The 26,624-nt window shown below is 30.3% G+C and overlaps 2 protein-coding genes across 4 annotated transcripts in view; one reads left to right on the forward strand and one right to left on the reverse strand.

Moving 5' to 3' along the window:
• Positions 1-1,780, forward strand: part of LOC111634764 (neprilysin-like) — a 10,244-nt gene extending 8,464 nt beyond the window's left edge. The window contains exons 13-18 of the mRNA XM_023379605.1: positions 48-126; positions 745-875; positions 955-1,020; positions 1,149-1,256; positions 1,324-1,397; positions 1,517-1,780. Of these exons, the coding sequence (XP_023235373.1) occupies positions 48-126; positions 745-875; positions 955-1,020; positions 1,149-1,256; positions 1,324-1,397; positions 1,517-1,616 (558 nt within the window). The 3' untranslated portion in view covers positions 1,617-1,780. The remainder of the gene's footprint in view (positions 1-47; positions 127-744; positions 876-954; positions 1,021-1,148; positions 1,257-1,323; positions 1,398-1,516) is intronic.
• A 2,660-nt stretch (positions 1,781-4,440) lies between these two features.
• On the reverse strand, positions 4,441-21,466 carry LOC111634740 (neprilysin-1-like). 3 transcript variants are annotated; one of them, XM_023379580.1, is made up of 21 exons: positions 21,340-21,466; positions 20,980-21,083; positions 20,744-20,857; positions 18,536-18,688; positions 18,314-18,397; positions 17,141-17,298; positions 16,727-16,888; positions 16,250-16,315; positions 15,420-15,565; positions 14,978-15,209; positions 14,462-14,557; positions 14,005-14,082; positions 13,831-13,928; positions 13,703-13,770; positions 12,365-12,416; positions 11,383-11,450; positions 8,636-8,766; positions 7,848-7,913; positions 7,658-7,756; positions 6,182-6,258; positions 4,441-4,946 (listed from the first exon to the last, which is right to left on the reverse strand). In XM_023379580.1, the coding sequence occupies exons 1-21, from the start codon at positions 21,360-21,362 to the stop codon at positions 4,847-4,849; spliced, it is 2,175 nt and encodes a 724-aa protein (XP_023235348.1). In that variant the 5' UTR covers positions 21,363-21,466; the 3' UTR covers positions 4,441-4,846. The 3 variants fall into 3 exon arrangements, with proteins under 3 accessions (XP_023235348.1, XP_023235349.1, XP_023235347.1); XM_023379579.1 differs by having other exon boundaries at positions 4,641-4,946; positions 17,141-17,343; XM_023379581.1 differs by lacking the exons at positions 7,658-7,756; positions 7,848-7,913 and having other exon boundaries at positions 17,141-17,343.
• Positions 21,467-26,624: the final 5,158 nt, after the last annotated feature.

Genomic DNA, 26,624 nt, shown 5'->3' on the forward strand with positions numbered 1-26,624 from the left:
AAAATAACATCTGTATTATTTATTTTTCATAACATAAATTTTTAAATTTTGTATTTAGTTATCTGAATTTTGGATCTCTTGGAACGGTTATAGGACACGAAATAACTCATGGTTTTGATACGAATGGTATGATATTTATGATTATATATTTAATTAGATTTTTATTAACAGAAATAATAAATCGAATTATAATTTTATACTAAATGTTTTTACATTTTTTAATGCAAATTATATGTAAATTATAAATTATTTTGTACGATTTTAGTTTTAAATTAGTTATTGGGATGCAATTTGAAAAAATTGTAGACATATAAATTCCTAAAATCGTCCGTCCGTTTGTCTGTTCTTCCTTAATCTCTGCAATGAAATTACATAAATGAAAGACAAGACAAATTATGGAAAGATTAGAAGTAGGAAACACCAATTAACTATATGTAAACTTTCGTTGTAAACCGGAAATCATGTTATTTCAATTCTAAAGTTTTCCCTTGAAAGGTGTTAGATAAATAACCACGACTCTATTGTTAAAAGTATGCTGTATAGGAACAAGGCACTACTAATTTGAAGTGGAGAGTATATCCAAACACATGAAAATGACGGGGTGTTTGGATAGAGAAAAAATTGGCACCTCAGGAATCCGGATATTCCTCATAATCGTGACAATTAATTCGGATAACTGGAATTTTATTCTATATATAGGCCGATACATAACTTAATGATTAATATATAATGTTTTATTAACAGGAAGAAGAAGAGACAAGGTCGGAAATGTACCAAGTCATGAAATTTGGTCTGAAGATTCAATACAACAATATGAAAATAAAGCAGAGTGTTTTCGACAGCAGTATGATGGTTACTCAAAAGATTCTATAAAGGTTATTTATAATAAGAAAATATATTTTAAAATAGTATTTAAAGAAGAAATAAAAGTAATAAAGCTATGTATTTTATTAGGTGAATGGAACTACAACTTTAGCAGAAAATATCGCCGATAATGGAGCTATTAGAGAAGCATTAAAGGTACTGTAAGACTTTATAATTATGAATTACTAATTTCTGTAATTCACTACATCACTATAAACACAGACACTGTATTTGTACTTTCCATATTATTGTATATTAGTTAATTATGTTATCACTCTTATAAGGGTTATAGATACTGGCTTGAAAATCATCGTGAAGATAAAAAAGAAGCATCGTTAGTTGCATTAGACCACTTTACTCACGAGCAATTATTTTTTATTTCTTATGCACAGGTAATATTTATGCATTATTTTAAAAATATTTTTAATTATTTTATATTTAAATAATTTTCGTGTTTAGAGTTGGTGTCATACTGCTACAAAAAGATATCTAAAGGAAATAGAAGAAGATGAACACACTATTAATCAGTTTAGGTAAATCATTATTTCGGAAATTATATTTTAATCATTACGGTTATTTTGGAATTTTAATAGTAAATTAATTATTACTGTAATATAGTTTTAAAAACAATTGAAAATATTTATTTTTACAGAGTTATAGGCACGTTATCTAACTCTGAAGACTTTTCTGAAGCATTTCGCTGCACTGATAAAAACAAGATGATCCGTTTGGATAAATGTAAACTATGGTAATATTTATTAATTTATTTGCTGTGTTTTCAAAATTAATATGCATATCTTAAATATAAAAATGATCTGATATACAGATTAACTTGTTACTCTCATCTATGCTATAGAATAGATGATATTGTAACTTCTGCACCTTTCGTTATTTAAAAAAAGAATTATGTAGCAATATTGAAAAACTTATTTTAGTTATAACAATGTAAATTCTATATTTCAATGTTGGCTATGTATCTTTTGAAAATAAAATCGTGATTTTTTAATCTTTAATGCGTTAATAAAAAGTCCCTATAATTTAAATGTTTTAAATTCGAAAAAAATAAGAATTTCGATAGATAATTAATTTTACATATACAGTATATTATCTATATACAGTAGAGCATCGATTATCCGACTCAGTTGGGGACTGGGGTTGGTCGGATAATTGAAAAGTCGGATAACCGAAAAGTATGAAAAAATCCATTATTAGTGTAGTATATTATTATATCCCATGTAATTAGTATATTAGTATATCGCTATTAACCTACTTCGCGTTGAATTTTCATCGATGTTAAGCCTAACAAAAATTTTTTAAAATAATAATCGTCGCTATTGTATCGTTAAAAATTAGAAAATTAAGCCTCGTTTAAATACTGGCTCCCTTTCATGGTCGAGCCGTGTTGCCAGCTAAAACACACAAAAATACTATTAAAGTAGCCAAGACATAGCCAAATATTATAGCGCTACATCACTAGCGGACATTTGAATTCGCCGACTAGAACGCGGTCGGTTAACCGAGGTGACAGTTAATCGGGTCGGATAATCGATGCTCTACTGTATATAAATGAGTATATGTAATGTGTGTTTGTCTGGCTGTTTGTTTGCTTGTTTGTTTGTTTGTTATACACGCCTAGGCCGTTCGACCAATTGGTACGAAACTCAGCAGTTACGTTTAAACGCTTTTAACTTAGATAATGTCGTACATCTCATCCCAAATTATGAATTGGATTTTTATATATCGATTAATTTGTTTACATTCAATTGTCTACATTCTTTACACGTAGCTCCATCTATTGGAAAATAACTTAACAAAATAATTAACTAAATATAATTCTTATAAAAAAACTTATAATTTAAAAAATATATACATTATATTCACTGAATTACTGCGACAATGATATAGCACTTGCCGGTGTGGATTGTTGTACTGTTTGCTCCTGTACATCATACTTTTCCTGTTAGCAATAGAGTCGTGCTGGTTACGTATCTAACTCCGTTCAGTGGAAAATTTTTGAAATGAAATAAATTTCCAATTTTTAACGCGAGTCGCGTTACGTATAGTTAATCTGGTCCTCTCTAATAATTTTCACATTTGGTTTCGATTTTCATTTATCTAACTCCATTGTTAAGATTAAAGAAGAAGGAGACAGAAGGGACGTCAGTCGGAATTTACACATCTACAATTTTTTCAATTTGCAGCCCAATAATTTGTAATAATGATCATTTTATACCTCAAACCATAGATTATAAATTCAGATTGTCATATCTTTTATCTGTAAATGTTCTAGTATTATTGTTAAAACACTAATGTGTTTAAAGTTCCATTTTGCTACACAAACAGTCATTCTAAGGGTTGAACTATTTTATGGCTTCTTATCTCTGCTCTATAGATTATGCATTAAATTTCACCTTTACAACCTGATATTTTGAAAAAAGAACTATTCACAACAACGATTACAATTCAGATGGTGATCACCGACCAAATCAATCAATCATAACTCGCCTTCTTTGCTGAAAATTCAATCCCGCGAGCAGAGAATGCCTCGATCATCCGGTATTATCATTGAACTGTATATAGGCAAAATTGTTCTGCAGGGCACGAAATAAATTGTAGTCAGTTAGCGCTAAGGTTGGGCTTTTTTCAACTCTCCCCTCTGTGAGCACTAAGAGGACCTCTTTTAGCAAGCAAATTATGGTTTCGGCTAGGCACACAATGGGGCGACCGGGTGGTGAAGGACAGGGCCCGACGTATCCGAACGGACTACCCCCCGAAAAATTCCTGAGGATTTTTCGGCCCGTTTGGATTCGTTTTCGGGTCACCAGAGCGGTATGCTGCCACTTGACCGCTCGGCCATCCGGCCGTCACTGAGTCTGGGCTATAAAGTTCATTAGCCTATTTTGGCCAGCTTCTCTAAAGGTGCATGTACTGGCACGTTGTGGCAGTAACGAATTTTATCAATTTTTGGACGAAGTTGTTTGATCTCTGTTCAAAACGATCCAGTTATTTTCAGTAGCGTTCTTGCGTGACAGTGATGTTGATTGGAAGCAGCTCCATTATGACGCCAAACAAACGAATATTGCCTCCTGCACTATCGGCCTTTTGACTTTTGCAATATCGGTTGACCTTTTTTTACACACGAACGCTTTAACAAACGTTTTGCAGATCTGAGATGCTTCTAACATTTCCCGATATGAAGCGATTTCCGCAGGGAAGCTGTTTTAAAACCCGTCACTACGATACTTGTGAGCGGCAAAGAGCAGGATGCATTATACGTATGCTAACATATAATGCATCCTGCCATTAGTCCCATATGAAAAATTTCTAAAATAATTCTTTTCTCCGCGGAAATCACATTATGTCCGGAATTGTCAGCATTCAAAATTTGATTTTGGACTATTATCACTCTTGACATCGTTAAAAATAATTAAACAGGCCTACTACTATAGTACTATAGCATAATATAACGGGGTAGTTACAATTAAAGTTTTTATTTTAATGTACAATTCATATTTTGCATTATAAGAGACACCACCAAATAATTTGAGTGTTAATATGGTAAAGGTAATTTCAGTCAACTGTGCTGAAAATTTGTGCAAGTTTCATACCTATTTAAATTAAATATACATGTATATTATTTATTCAGATGTCAATTATATAGATTAGTAATTAAAAACAAAGAGTTTCTTTGTCGAGACTGGTCTGAATATATCCCATTACATCCGAAAAGAACTTAATTTTGTTTGTTTAAACGAACAAAAGAACGAAAACGAAAAATTTATTTTTGAAACTTTAGCCTTTATGATGCATACTTTTGCATTTAATCAGTTTATTTCAGAACTGATGTTTGACACAGTTTCAGAATTTAAAAATAATAATAATAAATTAAGATAAATATAAAACGAGTTTAATTAGATGCGAATTGATTAACACAGCAATCTTGTAAAATAGAACTTGAAATCTTGCAATTCAACAACGAACGTTACCATACAACACATTTTTTAGCAGGATTCATTAATGAATCATCTTTACATTGAAATACTTCGGAGAAACTGGCAAAATTGGAAAGTGGACCTATAACCCTGAAAAATAAAAATAAAATTAAATAATATTCATTATTTTATATAATTTATTTCAATAGCTGTTAAACAAGATTAGGCTGATCAAGCATTGTTATACATGTAACAACGATCGCTTCAAAAAGAAATAGAAATAATATATATATTCTGTAATATCAGAAGTTGCAAGTCCAAATTTTTTAACCGTAATCGGCTGATAACATTAAACAGAGGCTAAATTTATTATTGAACTTAATTGATTACAATTATTGTACGAGTATGTACCGGTACAATTTATATTTAACACAAATGTACACTTAATACAACATTACACATTTATACACAGTACATTTCTTTTAAAAACAGTTGTTTTTAACTCAACAGGTTACAAAATTAAACGAGAGAAATTGTAACAGAATGTACCATACTGTACATCCCCAAAGGTAGGCTTCAAGATCTACAAAATACGTATTTTCGAAGTAGTTTTGTCATGTCCTCATAGTATAACAAAGATAAAAAAAGGTATGCTTCGGTTAAAAGTTTCGAAGAATGGTCTATTGAGTAAGCTTTTTCTAAGAATTCTTATCGTTTGCCCCCAAATGCATTCGGCTATTATCACAATTGATGATAATAGCCAAAGTTTGATTATAATAGGCAGATTATTTTTATATATGTAGTGTTTTGGGGCCGACTGATTATGATAAATAGGCAATTGATAACATTAGTGATTATAATCACCGGATTCCACTGTATATAATAGTACAAAAAACAAACACTCTTTGACAAAAAAGTTGCAAGAAAGAAGCGTTGAAATTTTTTCCCATTTCAGTGCGAAAATATTGTTTTTGTTTGCGAGTGTGTGTAAATAAGAAGATAATCTACTGTAGACTATCTTTCACATTGAAGTAAAAAGCAGAACTAAAATATTTATGTGCAAATTACACTGCTCTGGCCATTAAAATTGCTATACCAGGAAGGAAAGCAAATAGAAGAATTATGTTTATTGTACACATACAGTAAAATGGGGAAAGAGACGTGATTGAATTGACAGGTAACCTTGAGGTACAGAACACTCAGCATATTGTACCTTTCAAGCAAATTTCGCTTTTGTTGCGTGAGGCCTTCTTGGTGTAGCAATTGTAATGACCAGTAGTGTATATCATTCAAATTTCTTATATTAAAATCAATATTTATATTGATAACTTATTAGAAATAACCCCAATCGTGTTACCTATGTACAAAAAATTAACAATACCTACCTATATCTATTAAGAGAATGAACGTCTTTATCTAATACTGTCTTTTTAAATTCTTCACTTGATTTTGAACACCAGATCTAAAAACATTAAAATTTCAAACAGTTATTCTTAAATATTAGAATAATTTACAAATATATTCGCTTGAAAATTAGATAAAAATTACAATATAGGCCTACTGTTAATTTCTGAATTATCGTCGAAACTAAAAAAACAAACATTCTTTAACCTTATCTTGTATTTTGCTGTGTGAAGGGCTGCATTGACTATTAAAATGCTATAAACTGGTAACAACTGTCGACATGAACTATAACTCTAATCTTAACTACCGGTCTCGAGATGTGTCCGATTGTGGCTTGTGCTAGGAAATATCGTCCCTACATACAAAATATGCCGAATTTTGTTACGGGTCATCCGAACAGATTGTCGAATTCATCGTAACTAAATTTATGGGGGCACGATTCCCAAGGCTATTTCGGAATCTTATGTATATAATTACCATTTATATAAATTGTATATATATTGAAAGAAGACTTGGATTTTTAACTTGACTAATATAGCTATTAAAACAATACAGATTTACTTTTAAAAAAGTCACAAAAATTATCAACAGATAGAAATTTACATAATATATTGACTGATAACTAGTGTTATTTTATATTGAGAGTCTTAAATGTTTATTGCTCATTGAGATATTACATCCAATTGCTGTACTAGACTAATTTTTAATCTAGTAATTGAAAAGTATATATTTATGATTTAATAAACGAGCCCAAAAAGTATCAACTAGCTCAAAATAAAAACATTAACTCAATCTGTATCCGGTACAGACATCTTACACCTTACAGTATGAACAACCAGTGTTCGAATTCCCAGGAAAATCGAATTTTTGGGCAAAATTTCTTTGGAGAAATTGTTCGGATTGCAAGTTCAAGCATTTGATTTCCGAGATACAACTGTAAATACTTTCGTCTGTCTTAAGTATGGATTCTATTAATAATCTGCAAAACTATAAGTAACGTTAGATGTTAAGTGACGTAAAATGTCAGCAAGTAATGTCCTTTTAATCAGTGTTCAGGATGGAGCTTAATCTCATTAAGAACATTAGTCAGATTATGATGTCCACTAGCTTTGTTTCTCTGCTCTGATAATATTACGAAATCTGTACATTATTTTCCTCCTAAAGATTAATCTCTAGGCCTAGAAAATTCCATTATAAATTTACTCTGACAAACATTAAAACTCTGCTTTAAGTTCCAATCTGAACACCATTGTTCATTGCTATCATAGCTGAAATTTCCACAAAAAGAAAAAGTTTTCAAGTATTCTAATTTCACAAGCAAGAAAAACTTTTTACAATACGTTAGATTATCGTATAGAAAATATTTTAAATGGAATTCACGTTGATTATATAAAAAAAAACTTAACGAGATTATATGTAGAACAACAACAAAAATAAATTAAAATATTTTTAATTACTTGAGAATATGAAATAAATAATATTTGATACGGAGAATACTGTGTCATATGTGGAAGACTTAATTCTTTTCCATATTTTTCCTCCCAATTTTTATACGCCTACAAAAAACAATTAAACATTATTAATCTTTTCATTATTATAGATTTTATATGAAATATTTTGTTAGTAGTATTTAAACTAAAAATTCACCAAAAATGCCTGTTGGATTCCACTACTATCAGCTATATTTTCTGACAATGTTTTACTTCCATTGATCTAGAATAAAAAATTTTAATTAAAGAGCGACAAGAATTTGATATGATGTGCAATATATTATGAAACAATAAATGGGCGTGCAGAGATACACAGATGATTCCCTTTAACTGAGAATTCCAAGTTTCCAATATTCTTTATATTTTTTTATATGTAGAAGGGCAATGAGTTGTATCAGCATTCTTTTTACAGTAGTAGTTAACACAAGGGTCTTATCTTTCAACGCATCGCTCATCATCATAAAAATAAAACTACGAATTAGTTTAGTTTGTTTATTGTACGAATAGTTATGAAGTAAACAACACGTGCTATCGTATTTGTAATATGGTAGAGAAAATGATAAAGCGTTATAAAATGTTATATAGAGCTTTTATATATTTAATATAAAACAGATAAATTTTTAATACAAGTAAAAAATGTCTATATTTTTTGTGTTACATTTATGTTTATTTTCAATTATTGTATTCTTGAATAGCAATCTTCTTTAAAACAAATTATGAAATAAAGACGACGCAATTACAGGTGATTTGATATAAATTTAATGATAGAGCTGATATAATTATAAACCGTCTCCTATCTTTACCATAGACTACATAAGAAATTTCAAAATAATATTTAAGCCAACACTTCCTAGACAAATTCCAAAAAATTTCCTTAATTTAATTATATTTGAGTTTAATACCATATCATAACTAAAATTTAACTAAAGTTTAAAATGTTCTTACTTTGAGATTCGTTTCAGGAATAACATAATTATTATATTTTCCTTTCAGACAGTTTGTACGTTTGACATATTCTTGCTTTGATTTCTCAGTCCACCAGTTTCTGATACTTCCTGTTTCATCTCTCTTACTACCTTTTTCAAGTACAAAGTAAATATTTGATTGATTTCAAAATAAAAAGCCATTTTTCATAATGCAAAAAGAAATTAGAAGAGTATAATTCAACCAATTTAAAAAAAAAAATTATATTTCTACAATCTAAAATGATTAAATTTTATTGAATTACATACAGACTATAATGCATCATGCTGCATATATTATATAAATATATGCAACATGATGCATTATAGAGTCTATGTATAAAATTCATCTGGTACTATCTGTTGTTATATATATATATATATATAACAACAACATGGTACCAGATGAATTTTATTTATTTAAAAAAAAAAACAGATTGTAAATACTAATAAGGAGTAAATTCATCATTAAGACTGATTCCACCCAATCGATGACATGCCTCTCTCATCTCACTCCTTTTAACCACCAAAGAATTTATTTCACGGATGAAACATCTTTTTACGTTCGATTAAAAAGACGGCGTTACATACGTGAAACAAATTTGCCTGGGAACGGAAGGATCCGTGTTGCCAAAATCAAATATTCCTGCAAAGTTCAATGATTTTAATTGTAGTCTTCAGGAAGCTCTTGATGGACGTTCGGACTTTTACTGATAACAGAACTTCTTGAGAATCGTACGTACAGAGATTGATCCAATTCCTGCCTGCAGAGCCACACTGAGAATGGTTAGTAGTTAGGTTTACTGTGAATTTGGTTATGATGTCCGTAGCTGTCTCATCCATTGTACAACTCCTGGACCTCCCATGTTTTAGCGCATCATCCAAGTCATTCATGCGTCAAAATTTAGCTACTATTCTTATGATGATATTATGTTGAAGATAGGACCGATTGGGATGCAATGCATGGAATCGTGCCGCGACATCTCTTGTGCTGCATCCCTGAAGGAAATGTTAAAAAAATCTCGCTTCTCTCTGCCTTCGTACATGTGGCTTTACTGTAGCCAGATGGGTAATGTCAAGTTTAATTTGGGACACCCTAAGTATCTCATACTGCCACACATCGTTTGTACTAAGCTAAACAGTTTAAATACAAGTCTAAAGTAACAAGATAGTCTGCGGAGGTAGTATCATTTGCATAATTACCGTAGCAACGAATACAATACGTCTTTATTACTAATTATTGAAAATCGACATCGGTAATAATTAGTAATAAAGATGCCAGTAGTCCGTCACTAGCAGAGTGGATAAAAACCACTAAAAAGCTGGTGGTAGTTGGTCTGATTGGCTGAACATCGAGTAGTCCGGGGTTTTCTTCACATTTGTAAAAACTTAAATAGGGGTCAGTTACCCCATAAATGTCTTCTCAGGAAGCAGATCACCCACATGTCGCGTTGGAGTAACTAAAACCAATCGACATGTGGAATTATCAAGAAACAAAGCAATTTTGAAAAATCGCTTTGCAATCATACAATCAGGAAATTATCACATAAGTACTGTACAGTACATATGTGATTATGTACTGTACAGTACATAATAAACTGCCCACCTCTCGGGTTAATGTCGTCAGTTAATAAGAGCACCTGACGGTATTCTTGTTCGTTCCTATGGTTTTTTAGAAAATTGTTTAAAAAGCTTACTGTTGATTTTAGCGCATGTTAGCTCTATAGTAAACAGAAGCTGAGCTATTAAACCTTAATTACTGTATTTGTATACTCAGGACCGAGTTTATAATTACTAAATAACATTTGAAACTAAAATTACGGTCTTACAGTGTGTTCAATTCTTTTCGTAGTTGAATGAACACAACCGCATGATAGTCTCGAGATGAACTCCTTAGACAAATCGGGCATGTTTAGAAGCGACTTCCATGAAATATAAGATTTTCCTGAGATATAGTAGTTGTAAAAACATACGAAAGACAGTTCCTATAAAACCTCAAACTTCAATATATATATAAAAAGTCTAAAAATGAAATCTTTATTATTAGGTACACAAAGATGGGCGTATTCAGAAAAGTTTCAGGGAGGGCAAACTATGACAATAACAGCAATAATTTTTTTAATTATTTAATTGAAGGATTTTTTTACAAGTATACTGTAGAATACAATATTTAAAAGCATTCCATTGTCTAAGGTGTAAGGTTAAATACCTAAAATCACGATTATAAATTTGTGGAATTTTTAGTAGTCTATCCCATAGAGCAGTGTTTTTCAACCTGTGGGTCGCGACCCCCATAGGGGTCGCAAAGCCTTATACGAGGGTCGTGGGTAAAAGAAAAAGACAAGTGTTTGTAGGTCCTACACAACAATAAAAAACCTACAATTTCAGTGAGAAGGCTGTGCCTGTTTATTTTACAGTATAATTGGTTTTTCGATGGATATTTAGGTCTCAACAGAAAGAAAATTAAATACGTAGTTTTTAAAATTACCGATATAGTCTTAATATGGCCTTGGGGGTCGCCAGAATTGTTTAACTTGTAAAGGGGTCACGTATTCAAGAAGGTTGAAAAACACTGCCATAGAGGAGCAAATGGCGTCCGCAGAGAGTGAAAATAGGGGACATCTATACAAATGATTACAATCATTTATACAGAAATATCCCGCGTTTTCGACAACTACGCTGATTGACATTAAAATCGTTAATATCTTAAATATAAAAGTGAAACATTACCTTCAATATCGAATCCATGTGTGATTTCATGTCCAATAATAGCTCCAAGTGCTCCAAAATTGAAATACCTATTAATTGATCAAATGTTAAAAAAACATCAAATTTTCGAGTCTATCTCAATCCTTTTTTATACAACACCAGAAGTAACAGTTAACATGGCTTTTTATTGAAGAATAACTTCTTAAAAAACAAAGGTAAACAAGTAAAAAGAGAGATCACTATGTTAAAAACGATCAAGTGTCAGCCTTCTGTTGTAGGTTCTGACACTTGAGATAGACTCGAAAATTTGATATTTTTGTAAATAGTCTAAAACTTCAATTATGAAGAATTATATCCTGAGTTATTACAGAAAGTTAAAAAAACAGTAACATTTTAGTACGTTCATAAAATTAATAAATATTTTCTAATATTTTATACGTGGCTAGAGCAAGATTCCCAATCTTCATTGAGAAACATCCTTAATTTACACACAGTGGAACCTAGCTAACTCTAAATCAGTCGGGGAAAAAAGTTCGGAATTAGATCAAAAGTCGAGTTACGGGGGTTCGGCTAAAAATCGATTTTGGGCATTGTTTTAGGTGAGAATAAAAAATTTACTCACTTGAACCAAGAGAAGGATTTAACTTGCTGATGAAACTAGAGATTGAATCAGTACGATAAGTCCTGTTAATAGACTAATAATAATTAATCTATTGTGACTATAGACGACTACAAGCATGTGTATCGGTTTATCGATAATCCATTATAAACTATCCATATATTTAAAGTGGTTCTTATTACGTAAAATAATCCTGTCAAAGTAAACCTCTGGGGTGTTGTACAGAAAGATAAGCGGATAATTAAATAAGCTACTGAGAAATGTTTTGCCAAATGGTTAATTCGTTAACTCGTAAATGTTTTGCGAGGATTTCTTTTAAATGCCAGTCGACCATTTATAATACTTTATTAAAAGATCAAAAACAAAATTATAATAAATACTTACCAAGGAGCATCTAGATCAAAAAACGGATAATTTAGTACAGCAAGTGGAATATCTATAAAAATAAAATTGCCAATTCAAAGACTTCATACAGTAAACTTCATTTGTAAGTTAACTGACTTGTTTTTACTGTAAATATTCGTCCGATGGAGAAATATTTTTAATAAAATTGAAGACAAAACTTGTCTTGGAACACAAAAAATAATAAATGGTGATCCTTTTTGAACAGTTTTGTCTTCAATTTTATTGACTTGTTTTTAACTGATTTTATTCATTAAAAATTAGTGAAGATTAAGTAATTTGCAAGTTAACCATCTTTTTCAATAAGTTTCAATTGTAGACATCAAAAATATTGAGTTAGAAATTAAATTTCATTACAATATGCGAAATATTCACAATTTGTCCTAAATACTTAAATGACGAAGTCAATCTTACCATAAATACCTTTAAATATGATAATTATTTATGTAAATCAGCATCCTTAAAAACACATAGGTAAGATAAAAAGGAATAAACATCGAAAAACTCATTTAAAATCAGTTTCTTCTATGACACGGTGTATTTCCTTCCAGTCAAATATAAATTCCGCACTCCAGCATAACTGAAAATGTCTCCATTACTTGGCTCTCGCTTCGAAGATTTAATTATTCAAGCATTTAATTATGTTCCAATAAATATAATGGTTCTAAATATAAATGCTTGTAAAGTCATTATTGGATTTAATTTTTTTATGTTTTAAAATATTTTTACAGTAGCATCAGTAGAATGGATTATTTTGATAAGTTGTTAACAATACGATGGGTCTATTACTTTTATTGGTCAATGGTGCATCAGTCAGCAGGAATTCGTCAATAGAAGATTCTACTGTTTCATAACCACACATCGTTATAAATGTTATTCGTAAGGAGGTATTTGTACTTTAACCATTATCTAATTTATTCGTCGCCTCCATTCATTTATATATCACATGTAATTGCTGTAACCATTGCTTCCCAAAATTCCTCGTCCTGAAAAGTGGCTATCTCGAGTAGTGGCTATAAGGGTCTCTGGTATACTAGATATTTCTCAAACTTTCTTGTGATAGTTCCTGAAGAGTGATATAAAGGATGTTAAATAAACCAACGCTAAAACTCATACAGATCGTGTTTAATTGTCATGCAGTTGCTTTGAACGTCGATCATAGTCAAAAACGCTTTGACTTATGAATAGCTCCGCTCAAAAATTAATTTGGGCCTCAGGCCAAGCATACAACTTACGGGATTTAGATTGAAGTCAAAGTAAAAAAGAACTTTCTAAAAACTCTTTTAAAAGATTATACTGAATCATTAAAGGAACACTTACACATTTTATTTCTTTCCAACAAATATGCCGCATTTACAATCGTAGTTGAAAGGAAATTCTCTGGCCAACTGTACAAAAACAAATTATAAAGAAAGCTATAAGCCTATAACAACTTATTTTTAACTTACCTTGTGTTATTTTTTCTTAATAATTTTATATTCTTTTCCAAACGAAACACTTTTAAATTTATGAGATTTTCAGCAAAATCTTTATTCAATGTTGGCAACTTAAAAAGAAAAGAAAAGATTAAAAATAAAATTTTAAAAATTGATACATTTAATTCAAGCGAATAAAATACATACAGATTGATAGTAATCATTCAGTTTCTTAGAATCCATTATCCAAGCTGGGTAATTAATTAAATCTCTCATTGAATGTAACTGGAGAAAAAATAAAAATCTAAAATCATTTCTATTTGATATATTATTATTAATCTGCTTTGTTAGCTGCTATAATAAACTGTTATAAAAAACAGGTGTTAATTTTTATACCTCTTTTTGCTTATTTGAATAAAAAAACTCCTTTTAAAAAAAGTGATAATTTTGATCAAAACAAGTTGTTATTGTAGTAAGTTTTATGGGCATTGATTCATTATAAAATTCCATTATTTGAATTAACCAAACCTAGCTTTATAGTTTCGTTTGTTCGCTTTGCACTAAATACAAATGGCGGATTTCCAAACAAGAAACTACTCATATCCTTTTGGTCTAAGTACATATAGTTCAATAATAATAAAAACAAAAAGGATATTATTATTACCTTTTTTAGGATCGTTGTCAGAGTTTCATTGTCTAGCCATACCGATTTCTTTACCAATTTTTCAAATGCTTCACGAAGGAAAGATATCATTTCAGTCTAAAAAAAAAAATCATCTTTAAAGTTTAATAAAAAAGGTTTAAAAATCTAAAATTATATTTCTGTAATGGACATTAAATCAATTTATTTTTACTTTTATATTAGGAGGAAATTATTTAAATATAAAACAATTTGCATTTAAAAATTAATAAAACCTTATATTCTTAAGTAGTGGGAAAACTGAATAAATGACGTTCCTGTAACTGGAATTTGAATTCACTTTATGGGAAAATTCTTGGCATTGCTTTTTTATTTATCGCCACGGATACAAGAGGTTATATTCCAATTTTCGATTTATTTATTAAAAAATAAAAAAGGTGAAAACTACATGTATATTTTATAATTTTTGACTAAACTAAATCTATAAGCTAAGGAAAAACCACACACTAAATCTTAAAAAGCCACTAAATAAAAACAAACCTGTTTTTGAATTAACAAGTCCGGATCATTGCGTTGTTGTTTTATATATAAATAATCAACAGCAAAACTAAGCGTGTTTGTCGTCAGAACTAAACATGAAATCCAGTAATTTTCTTCAGAAGTATATTTAATAATCTCTCGTTTAACTCTTCTATTGGCTAACTGAACATAAGAAATAACCAGAAATGGATTGCTTAGTATAAGATTTGACCCAATGTAGTTTGCAAGTGCCCTAAAAAGAAAAAAAATGCATTTTAATGTTTACGTAACATACTTTACACAATTATTTTCTAAGCAAGATTTAACGTTACTATATACAGCGTTAGTTACATTAGAGAATTATAATTTAAAACTACTCAAGCCTTCTTTTATGTCGATATAATGAACAGTTCAAAACTAATTTATGTAATCATTATACATTGAAGAAAAACATTAAAAATACCTTTTTGATATGTTTCCATTTTCAATGGAAGACAAAATTGTTGACAAATATATTATATTGTTAACGGCAATTTTATCATCGGGCCTTATGAAGTCATTTTCAAGCGAGTCGTTTGTTATAGTTTGCAATAACTCAATAATATTTACCTACAAAATTTTAAAAAATTTATTACTAAATATTAATAATAAATGACTAAATATTGTCATTAGAAAAAATATATTTTAATAAATTTTTAGCACAAACTAAAATTACCAAGAAAAACACCTTTTGTTAATGTTGTACATACAGAATTAAAATAAACACTACTTTAAGTCCAATGTAGAAAACCTGGCTCTTCCTGGTAAAAATTGAGAAGAGCCAGAGGTGTATTTTAAATCTGCATTGCAAGTAGATACTGCGAGAGTTTTTCCCACAAGAAATAAAGTTTATTTTGGAAAAAGATGTTCCAGACAACATACAAATATGTATACTAAAGAAACGTATCAATATTAGCTCACGAAGTAAAGCATCTGGATAATAAAGACGACAACTATGTTATCCAGTCCTATCTTGTACAGGAATCCTGCCACATGCACTACACAAAAGTCTAATAATATTAGGGCTTTACAATTTCACAATCAATCACACTACAGAACACGAGCAGCACGAAAAAAAAAAAAAACAAAACTTTTACTATAGTCATGCCTTTATTTCAGCATAGCGTCAGGTACATATACAACCAGCTGAGTAGGGTATTCTATTAAAACTAATTAACATTTTATTGTCTGTATTGTATTTACATTAATGATGATTAGGATAATTTTCAAATTTTTGAATATATAACTACTTACCTTAGGAAACATTTTATCCAATTCTCCCATTGTTATTTTAATAGAAGGAGAGTTTTTTGTTGAATTCTAAATCAAATTATAAAATAAATAAATTAGTAAAAAAAGAACATTTTTATAGTCAACTCGAATTCGTAAAATTAAAAATTTAGCAAGTAAATTATCAGTCGAAAACATCTGATTAATAAAAAAATATATATATATATATATTTGGCTGGAAAAGGCTAGAACTGTTTTTATTTAAAGTGAATTTTCTCTTATCATTTTAACATTTTAATACATTTATTTGTTTGCCATAGCCAGTCCCGTCTACAAAGCAAAATTGCATATATATAGTCATGTCTTTCGTACAGAACTCCTTGTGATCATTTAGGCATAGCATTTCAATGATTTAAACTTAAAATAAATTTTAAAAAACCACTTAACAGTTTGAGTGCAACAAACAAGAGATTCGTAAAAAAAAACCATGAAAACACTCACCTGAATAGCATTTGTAATTAATTTCTGCAGTTCAATCATTTCTAGGTAATCATCAGTTATTTTATTCTTATTCTTTTCTCCAAGCATCTCTGCCAATGAAAGCAGTAATAATGCTGCTTCATTATTTGATATATCAATCTTTGTCAATTCTGGCCCATCTAACTAAAATAAGATCCAATTGAAAATCAACAATAGAAATCTTTAAATTTGATTTTTGTAGAATTTTAACGTTAGATCCTTAAAATTGATTTAATTTTCTAATATTGATTGAGAGAGGAAATTTCTAAAAAATATTATCATCTAAAATTTATTATAATAAAATCAGTGTGTTCCAGATTAAATTTTTTTTCTTACTGTTAGCTGATTTTCTGTTTAACTATTATATAAATCTTAAAATGTAAAAAGTATACTTACTGTTACAAGATTTTCCATCGTATTTTCGTCGTTAGGTAAAACTGAAAATTTGATCAATGGCATCACACCCATCTTTTTAATCCCAACAGCAATACCACGAATTATACCGTAATTTCTTTCATTAAAGTGAAAATTACCCAATGGCCAACCTCCTAATTCTATAAGAAGTTTTTTTAGTTCCTTCAAATCGCTATTTTTGTCTTCTAAAAATAAAAAAAAAATTACCAAAAATTTAAAAACTTTTTCTTGCGTTTTTAATAAGTTTTCACTGGCTTGCTCGGTAAATTAAAGAGCATTAATTTTAGAAATTAACACCCGTGTAACCAGAGTTTGATGTTACATGACTAAAAACCAAGTACAGTAATACAGTAATACCTCGACTTACGCGATTTTCAAATCTCGTCGATTCGTCTTTCGTTTGAAAAATGCTCAATCTTTAAAAATTTTCAAGCATCATTCGTAAACGTCAGGGTATTATCGTCGAGATGGAAAACAAAATGTTAAAATTATGGTGTGATAATCAAGTAAAATGTGAAAAATTGGACTGGTTTGGTCACCACTTCATACCTGCAGTCAAACGTTATTGCCAATCTAAACAAATTCCATTTAAAGTCATCCTAATAATCAACAACGCACCGTGTCACCCCCCTGCAACTAACTAATTTTGACCCACGTGTGAAAGTTATATTTTTGCCACCAAATACAACCAGCCTGCTTCAACCGATGAATCAGAGTCATCAAAACATTCAAGGCTTATTACACGAGAAGATCGTTTGCACATCTGCATGAAGCTATTAGACAAAACGAGCTCTCTGTTAAAGACTTTTGGAAACGATTCAATGTTTTAGATGCAGTGAGAATCATTGGACAATCGTGGAACGAAGTTTCACAAATAACTTTAAATGGCGTCTGGAAAAACTGTCCTATCCTTTAAGATTCTATTAAACATTTTTTTCTAAATTATTGTTTTCTTTAGTTTCCGGACCCAATTAAAAATAATTTTTATGTATTTATATGCGAAATTATACCACGACTTACGCAGTTATCGCTCGGTCCCACCTATCGCATAAGTTCAGGGTATTACTGTAATTACAATAAACAGAATAGAATAGGGTATCAAATATAGAGTATACATTATTGGTGTATATACATATTAACTTATATAAGACTTACGTTTAACATTTATACAGCTTTTATAGGCAGTCACTGCTTGCTGTACAGCGTGTGGTAAGTTTGGTAACTTACTTTCAAATATATCTAAAACAAAAATAACAATAAGTCATCATTATTATTAAAGTTTTAAGAATGTACAGTACATTTCAATCCTAAATACAAAATATACAATTCAGAATTTTTATGCTAATTTAATACTTATAATTAAAAGTTCTCTCTTACTTTTTAATGTAGAATATATTTTGAATTGAAGTATTTGAAATTCATTTATTGATTCCGAGATTTTAATGTTTTTAAACCGATTTCCACAGGCAAATTTATAGAAGTCATCACACGGAGACACACTGTGATCCAAAGAAGAGGACAATCTTTCACCTATCAAACAAAATATTGAATTATTGCTTAAGTTATAACTTTATTCGTACAAATTTATATGCAAGTTACTTAAAAATAGCTTCTAGAATAAAAACAAGTACTAGTACATGAAGTATGTAGTAATCTATCAGAGACCAAATATGCAACAACCATTGCATAACAGATTTCTTTCTATTATTATATTGCTATTTAGGTATTTTATCCAAAGAATGTACATTGAGCAAATGCAACGTGCATAACTAACCGGTCGAGGTAAGTCAATCTTTCTGCAAATCAATTCCTTGTGAAATTCTGACCCTAAATGATGTGTAACATGACCCCCTCCCATTTACAGTTGCATTTAAAATTGATGTGTTGCACGCCCGGCCGCAATCTGTTTTCCCTTTGATCTAATGTGTTCATTACCTGAGCGAATTAACTTTGGGTGCATTCTGTATTTTGTAGCAGGGGTGTTAAATGACTTTCTTTCTTACCCTGTATATACTGTATCTTATTTCCTAAATATAACGAGGTAAAAAAGGAATGCAAGTATAATTTATACATCACAATGCGGATGTTAATCTCCGTATTATATAGAAGAAACAGGCAGAACTTTACATGAGATATTCAGAGAGCCTGAAACTACTATAATTCTTAGATATAAACAAAATCACGGTATCATCATGTGGAACAGGTATGAAGAAATAAAATCAAAATTAAAAAAAAAACACTTCCACTAACATATGGTAAAACCGGGTGAGAAGCATATAGATTTATTAACACCTAGAATATCTACAATTAAGCGACCTATACAACAACGTGTTATCCTTTTATAAAAATGAACAAAGTTAAATAAAAACTCCGACAGGTTAATGTTACCTATGGTTCCAAGATGGCCTCGCTTCGGTTAGGTTAGATTAACTATATTTTTAGTATACGTTTCCTTTTTTTATTATTTTGTTCAAGAACTACCATGAATCAATAACTAGTGACGTTTGGCACAAGGCGGTCTGCCGGCGGCTCCACTCCGGGAGGATTCCTTCTAGACCACGAACAACCGGAAGCGCAGCCATATTGGAACAATAGGTAACATTAACCATTTAATATATTTTACGGCACAAATATTATGAAGTTCGAATAAGTATTATAACTAAAAACCTATACAGTCGACCCCCCTATAATTACGGTCCCTATAGTTACGATTCCTATAAAACTACGAAAAAATTGCTACCGGTATCCGTAAAAAATAGTAAAAGTTCCCTATAAACACCTCAAACGTCATCGGGAAGCCGAACTACTTTCCCGCCGTCCGTAGCGCCACGCAACGGAGAGATTTCTATCGTCTGGACAGTATTATATAAATTATATATAAATTAGGTACTGTACATATAATTATATATTAATTATATATAAATTAGGTACTGTATATATAATTATATATTAACTTATTGTAACTTTGTTATAATTAAATATATAATTTCCGCCGTCTAGCGTGGCGCCACGCTACGGAGATTTTTACGCTAACTATCGTCTGTCAGTATGTAAATTAGGTACCGTAAGTCTAATACAGTACTGTAATTTTATACATTTCTTGTGAAAGAAACATTTCTTATTCAACGGCGATTAAAATTATTTATATTAATGATGTCTCCGAAGTTCTACGAAGTTTTCACAGAAAAATAAGTTGTTAGAAATCGGCCGCTCTTTGCTGAGCTGTTCCGCGACGAAAACAATGTTGAGCAATGGCAATGTCGAATGGTGACACTCGGTAAGTAATCCTACAATTTTTTGTTTATAGCGTAGTTTATACGGATTATTCCCAAAAAATATATACGTATTTTGGAAATGTTGAGTCGGATTAGTCTAGAATCGATTAATTTTATGGAAGAAAATCTTTCAAACAGCCGTAGTCCGTAAACTTGACACGTGTCGGGTTGTGATTGGAAGGATTCGTAAGAAAGCGGATTCCTAGAGAATGGAACGTATCTCTATCTTATAGGGGGGTCGACTGTATACTGTACTCAATGATTATCGATACGATTTAATTTACACACTAGAATTATAAAATTTCAATACCTAATTTATGAAATTTGTCTGACCGAGAAATGTTATTGTGAGATTTCAAGTCTTCGTCGTCAGGATGCCATATTTGAAATGGAATTCTTATACTAGTAGTAGTTCGATCTGAAGCTTTTTAAAAATTTCAATACATAAATATTAGTTTTTATGTATAAAAATCAGCTTTTTCAATATCTTACGTTTATATTACATATTTAAATCTAATACATTAAAAAAAGTCATTAAAAACTTACATGTTAATCTGACGACGATTACATATATGATAATAATAGCGATTATAATGAATGCAATAATTTTTAAACACGTCCATTTTAGTCCCGCAGTTGTTCCTTCGTTCCTAGTATTAAAAACGGATATTAGAATTAAGCACTTATTTTTAAAATTAAGCAATTATTTCGGGGTTTTTTAAATGTAGGGTGCATACACAATCCTTAAAAAACTGTTCAATTATATTTCATTAAACATGTTTTTATAAAAACAATTGTAAGTAAACTCTTATAGACAAATTTATCAAATTACTTTAAGAACAACTTGACGTAATTTATTTAACGTTATCCTAATAAAAAATGAAATTAATTATGTATAAAACTTACTCAACACTGTTATCCCGTGTCATTACTTTACAGGTTAGTCATCAAGACTGCGTAATTACAATCAGTTTTTATAATTAAATAGTTTAGAAATTCTTGATTCTATTCAAAAAAAATATTTATCTAGTTAATATATTTTAATTAATTTAAAAAACAAATGTAATTAATTAAACTATAAAAATATAGTTAATATAATATTTGTAGTGAAATAGTGTTAGAAATAATTGATATTTTATGCAAATTTTAAGTGCAAAAAACCCCATGCCTATTTATAAATTACCTAAATTATTTTTATAATTTCATTCTTATTTTACTTATTTACAATGAAAAAATGTAATTAATCTAATATATTTATAGAAATTCATAAATTATTAAATGTTTTTTAATGTTTGTTATCCGAAAATTTTAGTAAAACTTTTCTTACTTTTAGCCATTTATTCACGATTCTTACACGAAAAATCTCGTTTTGTATATATATTTTTTTCTAATAAATTTTATTCCGAATTAAGTTAACATATTATTTTTATTATACGTTTTTACTAAATAAAATATTATTTATGATACTTTCCATATGCTGGAAGTATTTTAATATTCTCTTTCTAATTACTACAGTAATTATAAAGCTTCGGGTTGATATGTTACATAAAATTATAACTTTCTTAATTCTCACTTTAACTTCAAATTTACTTTATAAATTATAAAATAATATTGCTAACTTTGAATTATTTATTGTTTCGATCTACACCAGTGGCGGGTTAATAGACCAGAGATCTATAATAACGTTTGCAGAGGATATGTTCAGAATTTTCACTGTACCTGTTGCTTGGAGGTCTTCGAACACCAGGCATACCTGTAGGTGTTACGCACAGCTTACGGAGTTTGAGGAAGCACGCATCATCGGGTTGAGAGAAGACCTGACTAACGTGCTGTTGGGGGCAGTGATCAAAGCACACATCAAGGTAAACATACACACCGGTAGGTTCTGACGCTCCAGGCAGACGTGACCGTCTGATTATGAGACACAAACACGAACAGCTGCAGTGGCGTTTGTCCATCGTCTAGCGACAGGTGGAAGCTTCGCACAGAACCTGGCTCTTTCCGTACCATTGGTAGATGATAGCCGCTTGATGACGATTGCTAAGCGTTCTACCATTGGCACCCCATATCGTTCGCAGTGCCTTGACTGAGAAGCATCGATTGCTGCGAATAGGAAGAGTATCATTTTTAGAGCTGTATTTTGGAACGACCATCGTGTTAAACTGGATATCCACATAAGCTATTTCATCGTGATCAGCCAGTATATAATTACCTAATTTCTTCACGAATCTCATTTCTAATACCCAATACACAATAGATAAAACATGCATCATATGACTATTTTATCTATTGTGTGTTGCGTGAAATCCTACAGGGGAAACCCCCTTGCCACAATATGGATAGAGGGTACTCCTGTAAGATTTCTATAGAAAACTGGCTTCTATTTAGAAAATCTGAAAACTCCCCGTGGCTTGCTTATTGGTCTGATGCGAGCCCACGACCAGTACCAGTGTTCAGTGGAGTTATCCACTGAATCACTGGTAGGGGGCAACTAAGACTGCCTTTTTTAAATCATGCCTGCCGTGATTCGGCTAAAACCAGGCTAAAACAGCCGGGTGAGGGATGGGGCCGGACGTATTAGGATAGACAATTCATGAAAAATTCTTGAGGCTGCTTGTCTTCATTCGTATAGAAGAGTACGGGAAAAAAGTACCCATCCGGTAGAAGAGAGCTAAAAATAAAAAAGAAAAATATTAAACTGTTTCTTGAATATATACATATATATAATATGCAGATTATAATGTTCCTTCTGATGAACACCTGAGAAGAATTTTTTGAAAGATAATAGAAGGTTTTCGGTATATTTGCTCAGAACAAAAAGATACAAGAAAAATTTTGTAGCAGAATATCTCGCAAAGATCGTTGATTTCTTCTAATATTTTTTTATATAAAGTGATAGTCTACAACGTTAGCAAAATTCTATGTGGCACAAATAAAATCATACTCAGTTCTATTCTTTGTATTGTAATGACGATACCTCTTCAATATACTAAATCTAATATTTTGATCAAAATTTGTAGTTAAAATACGAGATTTTTTTTTAGAACATAGCAAACAAGACGGAAAAAAATGGAATTTAAATGTATTAAACTGTACCTGTTGTTTGCAGGTCTTCCAACACCAAGCATACCTGTATTTACATCGCAGTCAAAGACATTACGCACAGCTTACGGAGTTTCCTTTATAACTTATCGTTCTTGATTTAAATTTTAAGAAACAGTTTTAAGTTATAATTTTACACAAAATTGAAACTAATATATGTATTTAAATTATAAAAAATCATAATGTAAATGCAGAATTTATTTGCTATAAATATGAATATCTTCCACAAATTTTTTTCAAACCAAAAAATTTTTAATACCGAATTAAAGAATGTTATAACAAAATTTTGAACTATTTTTAATAAAATCTAAGTATATTTCTGATAAGAAGCAGATAAAGGCATGCTATAAGAACGTAAGTCGCCAGCTTTCCTTTCTGAGAGATCCGAGATCGAATTCGGGCGGTCGGAAAACTCCATTTTTTCGAAGGTAGTCTGTTTCTTCTAATATTTTTTGTCATACCTCCTCCATATTAACTTGGCTGAACCCATGATGGGTATGATTAAAGCATTCTTTCGATCTTCTACCAAGAAAATCGAAAGAAAAAATAACAAAACATATGCAATTTGTAATTTCAATATTTTCCGAATTGGAGCGATGTGATTAATTATATGATAATATCATAATTTCTTCTAAAAACAACAATAGTGATTGATAGAAATAATGGCTTCTTCTAAGTAGCAAGCTCCTAAATAAGTAAACAAATAGCATAATCCGTTTTTAAGTGGAAAAGATTCTTCTATTATTTTGCTTGCTTAGCTGTTTGTCATTTATCGGATTGTATAGGCTAAGTGAAATCTAAATATTTTGTAAAAAACTTTACTGACAATTATCTCAACAAAGATTATAGTTCAGCCTGGTACGTAATCACCGTCAATGTCAATATCACATCTCGCCATCTTTGCTACAAACTTTCAATTCCGTGAGCATGGAATGACGGGTTCTTCTTTGATGTCTATAGTATTGTCATTAAGCTGTATATTGGCAACAAGGTTCTTCAGGGAGTGAAATAGATGGTAGTCAGTTGTGCCAAGTATGGACTATAAGGTGGATAAGGCAGAATCTCCCAGCCCAGATTAACCAGTTTCTCTAACGACATCGTCGCTCTGTTACTGCAAAGCAACACTTGGGCGAACTGCCAAGGAGGATGCCTTCCGGGAGGTCTTTCTAAGGGTCCCTATTTGGGTGTTACAGACATGGAGAAAACCCGGAAAGCTCCACGTGGCCATCCCACGACTGAACCCACGACTGAACTCCCAGTATTCAGGGAACGGAACCGCTTTGTGGGCCTTCAATGCATTTGAGATTTATGTTTAATTGTATTAATTATTTCTTATAGGAAACAGAAATAAACATTCTACTGTATCTGTTTTTAAACAGGTGATATTAAAAACAATTAAAGAGCAGAAAAAAGAGTTTGAAAACCAGAGGGAATACCTAATTAATGTATGTTAAATCTCCCTAAGAACGTTGTAGAATTGTCAGACATATCACTGAGAATATTGTATTCAATTTTGAAGAAGAAGATTAAATTACATTTATTCTTAATACTAAATATGCTGTGCATAAACTTTAATAAAATATTAAATTTTTTAAGAGGACCTATTACTAAAAAAATAATTGACAACAAATGAATTACAGAAATTATTATTAATAATAGTTATATCTATTTATATGCAAAATATAATTTTTCTAAACTTTATTGTATAAAATTATGAATTATCTTTTTAGTATAATGTAATGTTAATTTGTAGAATGTTTGTTTGTTCGCAGATAGAATTATAGAATTATTCAACTAAACATTTTTAAAATAATTTAAATGGCTTTTCAGTCTCTGTAAACTATCATTACTATTGAATTTCTCTCTCCATTTTCCTTTAAGTAAATAATTTTACTTTTTATACATCTACAAATTTAGATGAACACTAATAATAATAAGATGTATCTTTTTCTTGAATGTCCATAATTCTTAGAAAATTATGAAGGACTACTGTTCCTATAATGATATGTTCTGCTGCTTTTAAGTCTGTAATAATAGATAAATTTGCTATCTTGCAGCCAGTATTTCAAATGTATTTTCAATCACTCTTCGAGCACGCGATAGTCTATAATTACAGACTGACCTTTGTAATGACTCATCAGATTTCGCAATAGAGATAAACCCTCATCAGTTGCAAATACATAAGTAAATACAATATTAGTCTGTGGAAGATAAGCAGTACCTAGAATATTAATAGTTCAATTCTTTATACGTCTCCCAAATGTTGAACCTAATACACAATATTCCGAGCACACTCTGCAACTTCACTGATTCCTATATCATCACCATTGAGTACAGTCAAGATGAGAATGTGTGTCAATGTATGCCAATGTGAGTACACAATAGATACAAGAGTTGCGCGTACGCTTAGATTAACAATGCTCATCTGTGGCACATTTACAGTAGTGAGAGCAAGGCTTTAAGCTAAATTACTGTAAGCACTAAAGCATATATCTTAGCCTTAATATGCTGATACCTCAAGTGAATTAATCAATCTATCTATTTTTATTTTTATAAATTTACGTAAAAAGTACAGTGTCATACGTAAAATAAAAAGTATATAGGGCTACTAAATAATATAGGAAAATATTCGCATTAGCGAGATTATATTCCTATTATTCATTCATAAAGGAAATGAAGAAAAATGTAAATTCTTCATACTTTAAAGGCATCTTTTATGTATTATTTTTGTTTTTAGCAAGAATATTTAGCAGTAAAATGAAGAAAACATACATTTTAGACATTCAGATTAACGTAGGTTCGGATTAGCAAGAGAATGGTGTTTATTGTATGAAAACATATTTGGCTTTTTGGCATTATTCAAATTAGTATGAGCATGAATCCTGCTGCAAAGTAAAATAATAAGGGTGAAAACATTAAGTCATATCTATTTTCAATTCTTTATGCTGATGAATGTTAATTGTATTTGTAAATAATCAAAAAGAAAATATATTTTATAAAGTTTTCTTCTAATATTCAAAAGTTAAATAATGGGAGAAATAGAAATTTTCTTTATAAAATCATACAAAATCATTTACACTAACTTTTAT

Source organism: Centruroides sculpturatus, unplaced genomic scaffold (genome assembly GCF_000671375.1).
Source record: "Centruroides sculpturatus isolate CEXI.00-Female unplaced genomic scaffold, Cexi_2.0 scaffold462, whole genome shotgun sequence".
In the NCBI taxonomy this organism is placed as follows: Eukaryota; Metazoa; Arthropoda; class Arachnida; order Scorpiones; family Buthidae; genus Centruroides; species Centruroides sculpturatus.

Coding starts and splice junctions, on each gene's coding strand:
- LOC111634740 (XM_023379579.1), bottom strand. CDS start 21,362: ATGACACGGGATAACAGTGTTGA. Junction 16,889..17,140: donor CGATGGAAAATCTTGTAACA/GTAAGTATACTT, acceptor ATCTTATTTTAG/TTAGATGGGCCAGAATTGAC. Junction 14,558..14,977: donor ACTTGTTAATTCAAAAACAG/GTTTGTTTTTAT, acceptor TTTTTTTTTTAG/ACTGAAATGATATCTTTCCT.